This window comes from Notothenia coriiceps, unplaced genomic scaffold, assembly GCF_000735185.1.
Source record: "Notothenia coriiceps isolate Sejong01 unplaced genomic scaffold, NC01 NC01_scaffold00019994, whole genome shotgun sequence".
In the NCBI taxonomy this organism is placed as follows: domain Eukaryota; kingdom Metazoa; phylum Chordata; class Actinopteri; order Perciformes; family Nototheniidae; genus Notothenia; species Notothenia coriiceps.
Window position 1 is genome coordinate 43,309 of NW_011352695.1, and position 12,247 is coordinate 55,555.

At 42.3% G+C, this 12,247-nt stretch overlaps 1 protein-coding gene across 1 annotated transcript in view; it reads right to left on the reverse strand.

Annotated features, from left to right (window-relative positions):
* Positions 1-776, reverse strand: part of celsr2 (cadherin, EGF LAG seven-pass G-type receptor 2) — a 39,241-nt gene extending 38,465 nt beyond the window's left edge. The window contains exon 1 of the mRNA XM_010779223.1: positions 17-776. Within this exon, the coding sequence (XP_010777525.1) occupies positions 17-776 (760 nt within the window). The remainder of the gene's footprint in view (positions 1-16) is intronic.
* Positions 777-12,247: the final 11,471 nt, after the last annotated feature.

The following is a 12,247-nucleotide window of genomic DNA, read 5'->3' on the forward strand; positions in this document are numbered from 1 at the left end:
AAATGAGGGCTCTCACCTGTGTAGTCCTCGAAGCACTCGCAGGTGTACCCCCCCTCTCGGCTGCGACACACTCCGTGGGCTCCGCAGGGTTTGGAGTAGCAGAGGTCGATCTCCGTCTCGCAGTAGTCTCCTGTGAAGCCGGTGGGGCAGCGGCAGCGCAGCCCGGCGATGGGGTGGATGGGTCTGAACAGGATGGTGTCGGATGAGACAAACGGCGCCAGGCTGTCGAACTTCAGCACCGACACACACTTCATGTAGTTCTCACACGGCTCCCGCAGGCAGATGTTGTCGTCAAAGGGAAGAACTTCCTGTGAGGAGATCTTAGCAAGGAGGCTGCGGTTTAAATACAGCCTCTCCTGGAGTTCCTCTGAGCCGAAAAACTCTCCTCCGCCTCCACTTTCACCCCCTCTTCCAGCCCGGTCGCCTCCATCTCCCGGACCCCCGGGCCGCTGGTGTCCCTCCCCCAACACGGGCACCGCCACAGACAGGCTGACGTTGAGGATGCGAGCGCTGACGTCCGTGTCGTCTTGGATGTTGAAGATGACGACGTCCTCAGGGGCGGCGGACAGGACGCGGGCCACGCCGTCCAGGAACTGGGCGAGCAGCAGGGACAGGAAGTGCTCCTGGGAGGTGTTGGCCAGCCGCAGCGTGATGCTGTTGGAAAGCATCTCGTCCGTGATGATGGTGACCTGAAGGAGACACTGCGCTGACACCGTGTTTTCACCATCTGATAAAAACAGAGAAAAGGAATAGGTAATGTTAGATTGATGGGACATTTCTTTTAGATTTTCTGAATCTTCAGGTGTTCTGACTGAGTAGGTGGAACGACAAACCCAAAGTTGGGCTTGGGCTTTTTGCTTTTAGGGTTATTTTTTGGGGAAAAGGGTCGGTGGTGGCGGGTGAATAAGAAGAAAACAGGAAATAAATAATTATAATAATAAACTACACGAAGAACACTGAGGTACAGTCATTTTTTGAAAAATCAACTTCACATGAAATATCTGAGGAATAATCAACTCATTCACTTTGTCCAATAGTAAAGTTACAAAGTATAATACTATCTTAGGTTTATTAGCAGCAGGGCATCCGCTGGTAACATAACAAGAGATAAACTACAAAACAAGAACCAGGGTGTTTTTAGGTTGCAAGACAGATCTACCTTGGAAACACAATAACGTCTAGTTAAGTGGTTGAATTCATGTAGTTGAAGCTCCTGAAATATCAATTAAGAGAACTGTGAGTTGGGTTTGTTAACGTTAAAGAAGGAGGCTAGTGATATTCTATATTTCTGAAACAAATCCCATAAAAAGATTAAAAGCACCGTAGTCTGTCTCTCGAGATTTTCTAGCCTTAATCTTTCAAATCCAATCAACAGGAATATATATTGATTTTTATAAATGCACTGTGATGAGTAGATAATCTTATTCTACGAAAAGCTAATTCCCGAGCAGGTGCAGCATCAACACACGGAGCATCGGTTGGACAAAGTAAATGCAGGACTGAAGCAGGTACAGCAGGGAGGAGGACTCATGCAGAAGCTGCTCCTGTATCACTGGCTTCAGGTTTGTTTAGTGGACCCACATGTAAAAACAAGTTGTTGATGTGAAGGCAGTTGATAATGAAGCACTTAAAAGGATACTTTTACCCAAACAGATACTTAAATGGATATCAACACTTTTTTAACTCATATTCTTGGCTCAGACAAGTGTTGCTTTGTGTTTTTCTCATGTGCCAGAACAGATAACGGATGTATGCCAACACTAAGTGTATGATTTCTTTCAATACATTCCAAGTTTCTAATCAGAAATGTCACGGCTGTATTCACAACTCCCTCCGTCTTTGCTTTGTCCGGAAGCAGCGATGCTACTTCATTATACATGCCACGCTAAAGCCTTAAGTCTCAAATTCAACGGTTACAGCATTTCTCAGCTCGGCAAATCTCGTCTTTTATCTTTCTGGTTTCACCCTGTTAATGTGTTATACACTATACTTCTATACATTCAATCCTTTAGCTTTGACTGCAGACATGTAGTGTTTTGTCTGCTTTTATACAGAAGCTCTTCACTGTACAATACCTTAATTCCCGTGTTAGGCTTTTATTAACCAATTCAGACTTGTAATGTAGATTTTGCTTTCATTACATTACATGTCACTTGTTAGACGATTTTATCCAAAGTGACTTACTATTCAATACTGTGGGCAATCCCCACAGGAGCAATTTGGGGTGAAGTGTCTTGCCCAGAGACACAACGATATGCTGACTGCAGTGGAACTCGAACTTGCTATCCTGTGATTCGAAGAGCAGCGCACTAACCCACTGAGCCACAGCCTCCCCTCCCTCAGCGAATTAAACATAAATTATTCTGTTTCATGATGTTGCCTTGCATGGCAAACATACTTAAGCTGATGCACCCCATTTACATTATCTCAGTAAAGATTTTTTCTTACTTTTCTGCTGTAACCACATTTCCAATAACAACAATAAAGCTGCTCATCAGTTGAAAGTCAGTGGCGAGCAGTCAGAGCCCTGCTCGCTGAAGAGTAAACTTATAATGAAAGTAAGATCCCAAACAATCCAAAAACACAAAGGGAGTTGTTTGTGCTGCTAACAAGGAACATATATATGGATCTGATTCAGTTACAGCATGAGGACCTACATGCCCTACATCCAGCAGACAGAAACAAATTACAATTTAAACTGGATCATTTAACTTTCTGCCAGGGCTCAAGAACTCGTTCCGTAGATGCTTGTCAAACATTACATTACATTACATTACATTGCATTGTACTTAACTTGTGATTCCCACTACCTTTAATTTCACTTCATAAAATCCCATCTTTTAAAACTGGAACCAGTTAAGATGTTATTTCTCGCTAACTTAATTCCTTCATCATGATTAATTTTATGTTTATCTCATCATCTGTGACTCTCCTGTTGTGTGATACATGTGTGAAAGAGAAACTCTTGACAGTGTGCCCACCTGATTGTCCCGAATATTGTCATCTGAGAAAAACAAAGTAATATCAGATACACACAAAAAGTATTTAGGTAAGGTTTGCAAACCCTAGCTGCTGATCATACCAGACCGAGTAAGGCTGTAGTAGTAAACTGATAAAGGAGGTTTCCCTGCTGCATGAATTTAACCAACTTAAAGTATTTAATCTCTCAACAGTTACATAGTCTTGTTGAAGGTCACTGAGAGACCACTATCATTTTGTCTATCTCACCGCTAGCCAGCAGTTTTCTGTGGCCTCAAGAGAAAACACAAAACAGGCTTAATCAAATCAAAAGTGTCATGAAAACAAGCCTCTCCCTCCAAATAATCAATGAGCGCTTTGTTTTGGGCGTCTGGACGCCGGCCAGAGAGCAGAACCTGCAAGCAGGGCTCGCACAAACAAACAGCACTGCCCAAAGTTACCAGATCCCTGTTCTGGCACCGGGCGAGTTTAAACACAGAGTGCCAACAGGGGGGAGGCAGAGGAAGAGAGGGGGGGTCATAGAGGAAAAGAGACAGAAGCATGTTTGACACGGCTTTAATCCTTCTACTTTCAGTCAAGCACTTCCAGCACAGTAATAATACAGGGCCTAAGGAGAGGAAGTGGGACAAATCAAAGTACAGAGACGAGGAGGGTCGTTCCTCTAATTCACACTTTACTGTAAACACACACACACACACACACACACACACACACACACACACACACACACACACACACCTGTGCACACAGGAAAACACCGGAAGCCAAGACAAAGGCAGAGGGGCTCTATACTTTCTAACAGAGGAGAAATGTAAGTAGAGATTCACATATGATTGTTTTGTTCAACAGTTAATCCAACCCAGTCTCATGGCATTTCGTGTTCACCAACACGATTTTTAATCTATTGAGTGTTATTGGTAAGTAAATAACAGCGTGTTATTTTGAAAAGAATAACAAATTAGAAAGAAAAAAATATTTTAAAAATACAGATTTCAGTATTCTGAGGCTCTGAGCCCCATTTATTTTCCTCACAGACGGCAACAAAAGTCAGAAATTATACGATTTAAAATAAAAGCAATAATTGTGGCTTGATATTGAGTAAGAACATGTTTTATTGAACCACACAGCTTCCGGTCTTCCTCTAACACGTAATGCCGTGAGACTACCAATAGAAATACATTGCTTTTAAAATCGTGCTGTGCAACACGAAAAAAAGGGGGAAATCGTGTTGGTGAACACGAAATGCCATAAGACTGGGTTGGTTAATCTACCTATTATTCTGATATGCTATCTATTGATGAAAGTGGTTCCCAACATGGCGGTCAAGAAACCTTGAACAGGTTCGATGGATTTTGGTTTTAATAATAGAGTAAGGAATATTAGAACTTATTTAAATCCAGGCCTCTAAAAATTGTGCTATTAACAATCAATGACCATCACAATTTCACAGATCTCAAGGTGACGCCTTGAAGCTTGTCTAAAACTCAAATACATTTATTATAGTAATGAAGTTGTCTGATGTTTTTCCTAAAAATAAGACTTTTATGATTTATAAACAATCACCATGACTTCCTTTCTTAAATCATTGAAGGCAAATTGGAACCCTACATACCAGTAACAATATGTCCATAGGAATGTTTCCAGGTTATAGATAGAAATGTGTTAAAACCTGTACTAAACCTCATTGAAAAGCCGTGTTTTTACACTTTCGCCACATTTAACTGAATCTGAAATCTTTCCTAACATGAAAGAAACAAACCAACAACATCTCCTCTCTCCCTCTGCCAGTTTCCTCCTCGTCCATTCAGCTCATATTATAACTGATACTCTGCAGCAACAGTAGCCAGGAAACACAGCTCTCAGTGAACGGAGGCTCTTAAAGGTTAGGCCACATATAAGGACAGAAATCGCCTTAATTATGTCCTCTGCCAATTTACATTCTTGGTCTGGGTCTCGGGCAGAGGTCCAGACGGAGACGCAGCGCTGGGAAACTGAGCGCGAGGAGAATCTGCTCTGAAAGGAACAGACCATCCTTCAAAGAGGTCATTCTCCATGGAAGGATCCTCCGCTCAGGAACGGAGGGTAAGCGGAGCGTTTTTTGCCAAAAAGGAGGAAGAGGGGGATGCTTAGATGGTGACGAGGTGCCAGCTCTGAAGTGTGACACTACTCTCAGCCCGGAGCTCGACCCCCTCTGGGCCTCTGGGTGCCAGGAATGCTCTCAGCTGGGAAGTGGCGCCAGGGAAAAGATTAAACACACAGTGTGGCTGCAGGACTGCCAAGGCTGTGTACAGCGTTGTGTGTTTATCGGTGTGTGTGTGTGTGTGTGTGTGTGTGTGTGTGTGTGTGTGTGTGTGTGTGTGTGTGTGTGTGTGTGTGTGTGTGTGTGTGTTTGTAGGTGGGTGCGTGGTGGAGATCAATACGTCAATACAGAAGCATGTAGACTGAAACTGTGGCGGTTTAGTCATCGCTGAGGTTGAGGAAAACCGACAACATGACAATAAATAAAAAATAATAGAGTCTATAATGAAGACAGTATCACTGTTATTCGAAAACCTCACAACACCTTTTCTTGATTAAATGTTGATTTAAAGATATTCACCAGATACACAAAACTAAATAGATTTTAAGACTATGTTGCCTGTTTTACCTTTTTTATATCAACTCTTCTAGCACACCAAATGAATACTCTGCTCATTGTCTTATATCAAGTCAGGCAGACTCAGAGACAAGAAATCCTTCATGAAATCTCTGACAATAAACTGGGGAATGTAAACAAGCCGAGTCATTACAGAGAAGTCTCAGAAACACAAAGGGACTGTGTTTGACAGAAGGTTGTTGATTCCTCATCACACAGAACATTAATTATCAGCCAGGAGGTTGTGTAGGGGAGATGTGGTGCTTTTTATATCTGAAATATTAATGAAACCCAGTTTCAACCTTCGTTAAGAGGATTACAAACGGCAAATAATACACTAACAAGATGTAATACGAACACAGAGAGCCTTTAGTACCGTGTTCTTGCTTTAAAGACCTATAGTCAAATCAGGATATATTGATTTCAGTTAGAAGACTACGTGGGATCTTAGTGGCCCGGATAATAAACTGCTGAGAGAGAAAGAACAAATCGGGGAGACTGGCCTAATTAGACCACAAAGTTGCCATTAAATCTCCCAGTGGAATCCCAGAAAATGTCAACAAAGTCATGGTGGATAAAGATCAGACTGACTGTGTGACCAGATTACTGAGGACAGAGACATCACCAGAGAGAAGCCCTGACCCTCTTCCTCAGAGCCTTGACTCTGTCCATTGATCAGTTATATATTCTCTCTCGCAGTTTAAGGATTATATTGTGGTACTTTGGCTTTTTGACTGTGTATAGAGGACAGCATTAAAGACAGAAAGAGACAGTGGGGTCAACACGATTCCAATGCTGTAAGTCTGAGCTGTGGGGACACAAAATAAACTGTCCAAATCCAGGAGGCAGCAACCAATGAAAACAGCTAATGAAGGCATCACCTTCAGAGGCCTGAAGGTCAGCAGGCTGAACCCGCTCCTCCTTTTAATAAAGCACCAGTGCAGGTGTCTGCCTCATAGAGAGAAACACCTAGTCAACTCAAACAAGAAAGCTGCATTTAAATTACTGAAAGAGGTTGGAAAATGTCAAATTCACTCCATGCTTCCCAATTTACGTGTTGTGACAAAACAAGCAACCCACCAGGCTAACGAGGAGTAAACAGTTCGGCATCATGTCCATCACCAGAGGAGCTTTTTGTGGGAACACAAATGCCAAATCATTCAGACAGGACATCAAACAGACTTTACCCTGACAGCTCCCTGGTACAAAGTCTGCGTAATGTCCGATTGAGTTCATGTGTGAAAACGCTCTTTGTCCAGAGAATTCATGCGGAGAAATCGGGCATGATGGGGACTGGCATTAACAAGAGGTAGAAAACAGAAGTGAAGTCAAGTAGAAAGGTCATCTACACTGAACGGCAATTAAGATTTGTCAGTAATTGCCAACGTCAGACTATTTAACGGCAAAAGACTTGGTTTTTTATGACCAAATTAACGACAGTCCATGGACCTAGCCTAACCCGCATCATATCATGAGTCCTGACCGCTTTACGAAGTCACCACCAATCGCCTTAATGAAGCAGTGTATTTCCCTAATTGATAATGCTTCTAATACTGAACATCTCCCCGGTTGTGTTGCTACATGCTACCACTGATATTGTTCTAAGGTCATATGAGAAAACAGCTATGTGTGTCTTACTTCTGCCCCTCAAAACCAGCCTACTCCGCCTCTTCATGTGCAGGTTAAACACCGAGCCAATGAAAACACTTTCCAGTTATTGTGGGGAGGGGGAGAACATTACAGAGTCTAAAGAAATACCATTTATCATCATGACAGTGGAGAGAAGATACAAGCAGCTCTCTCAAGCAGCAATTCATCACATGTCTAATGGTTTATGGGAAAGCACGCCACAATCAAACGAAAGTACGTTTATTCTGCGATCCGGAGCACCGTGTGTTTCGCCGCAGAAGTGTGTCATGAAGAGGGGGAACCTCCGGGTAAGAAGGTAATGAGGTTGAGCAGAGGCTGTCTTTGCTGTTCAGCATCAGTTCACTACAGTATGTGCAGCACGCTCCGATAACTCAATGCATCAAAGAGCGCAACCATGGGGTCCCATTTCCAAGATCAATAGGGAGATCATAAATTAAAAATCGCTTTGGAGGGTAGAGGCCTGTGGAAGTCTTTGCAGTTCACAGCGTAAACAGCTCCAACCTAGCGAGCCGCTCTCAAAACTAACAAGCTTTAATGAGTTTATGATTTAGAAATGAGCGTGCAGAGCATTACTTTCCGTTTGGATGTTTGTTTGTTTATTGTTTGTTGAAAGTTAAGAATAATACATTTTATCTAGTGGCATACTTCTACTTACAGTAAACTGTAAACCGTCTCTCAAGTGATCACATGATGAGAGCAGGAATAGCCAACTGGTCATGAACCTGGCATTTATACACACTCAATGACGTGCAAAAACATAAGCAATTGTATTTTCTTTTGAACTTCCAAACACTTGTGTGATATCTTCATTATCTCCAGAAGAAGTTGACATTTAAAATAATAAAAATAAAGCAAATCATAGTGACATACAGTGGGAGGTAAAGTGAGGAGGGAGGGGGGGAGACGAGAGGTGAACACGCTGAGAGAGGAGAAAGGGACAGGTGCTCATGGAAGAAATTAGGATACTTAAAAAACCCTTAGTGCTCAATTTGCATCAAACATCCTACTCTTTTGTGGAGTCCTAACTCTGTCAAATCTGAACTCAAACAGAGAACACACATATTTTTGGATTACTCTTAGAAAGTATATCATTATCTCTGAAATCCCTTAGCAATGCACCTCTTAAATCCGTTTGGAAAATAAAATAAAAAGGCAGAACTTGGCTGAGAATCAGCATGTTTTTAAGATCTTAGCTATTAAAGTAATTTTGGTTTACAGTAATGTATAAAGTGAAAACAGGATCTGCTAAAAGCTAATTCGGCATACTTTTAGAATGGTGCCAATTTGCCTAAATGATAGGCCAAAGGTATGACGATGTCTGGTTTCAGGGAGCCTCACAGTGTCAGGATTATGGTTGAAGTGGAAACAAAAAGAAAAAAAAATACCAACATGGAGGAAATTCTGCCACTGGTAGACAGGAACACATTTCAAATGAGTGCAGCAATGACAATGCCAGGAAATAATGATGAATGCAAATATATAATTGTGTTGTTTGCACATCAGTCGAAGAACTGTGCAATCACATGTTGAAGAATTATGTAACAGGTTAAACTAGCATATTCAGAAATACAGTTACCTCTGAAACAGGAACATCTGTCTGTCTGCAATCATTGTGTTTACATTTAAATCCTGTTAACGAGCTGCTTCAGTGTGAAACTACTATCAAAAGGGTCATGTTTGCGTTTTGCTGACAAACACCGCACCACTGAGTCCACACAATGTCACAGACAGACAACATCTCCGCACAACGCAGAGCTGAGAGTACAGTCGTTGTGGGGCCACCAACAGGACACAGTGTAATTTAATTACTTTTAAATACTCATGCCCTTGGAACAGCCTGAGACCCATTAATTACTGCTTCTCTGCTGCTGCATGTGTATGGGACCCTGACTGTACTACCTTTTCACTTCCTCTTTTTTCTTCCACAGTAGAGATCACATCTCAGTTGTCTCGTGAATTTGACACGTTTATGGCCAGAGATTAAACCTCCAGGTGCTGCGACCCGTCAACAAGGGGCCCCCTGAACTGTAAAGCTGGCAAAGAGTGAAATCAGTCGAGACCGGAACACTTACAGATGACAACTGTAGGCACCCAATGTTAAAACACACAATGTAAGTTAAGGCAAGACACTACGGTTCTGTACATTTAACCTGATTTCACCAACATGTAGTATTAGATAATGCCTAATGTGTACATACAGAAAACATTTTTAAAAATAAATAATTTTCCCTGATGTAAATGATTGGGGAAGATGCATAGTGGTTCAATGTTTTACCATATTTCCCTTTTAATAGTACTACTTCCATTGAGGTTCATTGAAGAACTGCAACCATTTGATTACAAACTGATTATATAAACCACAGTGTTTTTCAAAGAGTATTTTCCCTGCTGTTTTGTCATCTTTCATGGTTTCATGGGAATGGACTTGATGATTTCGCTCCACTTGATAGTGGACATACAGGAAGAGAAAGCTCCCCGCAGGACAACGGGCTTAATCCTCACCTTCATACCAGTGAGCCAGCTGAGGTTCAATTAACAGTCCAGTAAAGAAGAAAGAAAAAAATCAGACACTGATGAGGGCTGATGTGGGTTAAAGACCGAGGGAGCAGGAGTGTATCGTGGTGTTGGAGCTCAGCGCTCCTTTGGCAGGCAGTGTTTAAAATATTCTCATCTGAGAGATCAAGCTTATCAGATGCCTTCTTCATTCAAACCCAGTGCACTCTGTTTGGTGTCGATTTAATTTAAAAGCTGGAATCTGGAGTCCTGGGTGATCAAAAGGGACGCAGTAAACTGAGGCTGAGGGGGACGGCCTGCTTGAATTAACAGGGGCTGAAAGGTGAAACACTCTCCTCTGCTGCCTGAATGGAGGCTGATGGCTGGGTGGGGGGTGGAGTGGAGGCTCTGCACTGCAAAGGGAGGGACTAGGTTTTTCTCTCATTACCGCATCCCCCCCCCCATCTCCCCTATTCCTGGGACACCCCCCAGGTAGACAAGGCAACGGGCCGAGGCGGATCCCCACCACCTCCACCACGCTTCTGTTGATCGCCCTAACGGACTCCCACCAGGCCTCCATTCCTCCTCAGCCATCACCTCACAAATCAAACACAAGCCTCATCCAACAACATTGCTCTCTCTGTGGATTTACTGGTATAAAACATGAGCAAAAGCTTTAAACCACTTTAAGGCATTTTTAACTACTTCATCCCCTTGGTAAACCTTTCTGAAGATTTACGACCAAACTAAATAGTTTGTATTATGGTATTTTTACCTGATTGTTATTTCCAAAGCCTTATTTTAGTTGTGGGAGGAGACTTACTTTATTATCAACCTGTTAGGCCCCAAGCCTGTTTTTTCATGTTCTCAGGGCTCGAAGAATGACATGGCCAGAACAAATGGCTATCTTCCTTCTAAAAGTTTTAAATTGAACCTCTTTTTTCTCAAGCAATGTTAAACCTGTGGTTGCGATGTAGTAAGTCATCACGCAACTGTGTTGTAGAGTGGTTTTAAGAGTAAGTTCCGATTGAATATATGATGTTTTATAATTTAAAGCTCATTCGTCGCATGATAATCATATGTAGTTGGTTAGTTCTACAAACTGTTGAACTCGCCCTCTCAGAGTTATAGTTTCGTCCAAAAAACTCTCTCTCGGCGACAATATGGTAATATCATTGAACTCCAACTATAGTGTATGCTGGACTTGTCCCCAATCATTGTAATCAGTTAGGAAACTAATTAAAAGCTTTTTGAGAAAACCATTGTATATATACCTATATAATGTTACACATATAATGTAGAGATTACCGGTATCATATATGACTATAGATGATCAGAGCAAACAAGTGAGATCTGGAGGTGCTATTATCTGAGATATAAAAGAACCAGTTCTACGGAGAACGGCGCTTATGTGTTAGTCTTTGGCCATTAAACTTCCTGGTTGTGCTCGTTCGGTTCATTTATGCATTGGCGGTTGACACACTTTTCGCAATCACCAGTGTAGATGTCGACTATGTATAGAGTAGTTCGAGGGGGAAGTTCCAACATCCATCTAAACATCCTCTACCATGGGAGTCGTCAGATGTGACTCAGTTTGCCAGCATGCGCAGCCATGTACAGTTCCCACGGAAAAGCCGGCCGCGTTGTGAGGTCGCAGCTGGGTTACAGCTAGCTATCCCTAGAGTAGCGTCTTGTATGTCTACTAGTGCAGTTTCGTGGTCAAAATTATGCTTGAGTAGAAACTGTAGATGTTAGTACTCTACGTACTTGCTCGATGTCAGAAAGATAAGACAAGAGACGATGACAAATTGGTAACCTCAGCAGAGTGACAGTCATAGTTTATCGTTAGAATCACTTAACACAAACTGCTAGCAGCAGAGAACGACTCGCAAGACATGAGCAAATTAATGAGGTCGTAGGACCGTATTACCGGTTTCTCCTTCGCATGCCCTGAGTTTTGGTGTGTGGAGTGATGATACTTATTAAACATTGGAATGTGTGGAATCCTCAGATTGATATGATATCTTGTGTACTGTGCCAGAACCATGTTCACGGATATAAAGGGCAATTTATGCCAGTATATGTTGAATATAGAGTCATTTTATTAATCGACTTTTGTCGACTTGAAATTCAGAGGTGTCCCTGTGTAGGTTATTACGTTGGAGCTAAAAACAATGGACGTTCATGTACTCTCAGTTGCTCCTGCGGATAGCTGTCGGGAGTATTGTTGTTCCGTTCTGGTGGAGCGACTATCGTGTGGACTCATTATAGGGTTGTTAAATTTAATAAAAAGCCCTGAGACACAGTTTCGTGCAATACCTGACGATGGTGCCTCTTTTGGGGGTTTTGTCAGGCAACAACGCAAACATTGACGCCACTTTGATAGTACGTTTCACCACTGAAGCAGCCTGTTAACAGGATTTAAATGTTAGCATGAGCAGATGATTGCAGACGACAATGTTACCTGTTTCAGAGGTACTACTGTAACTA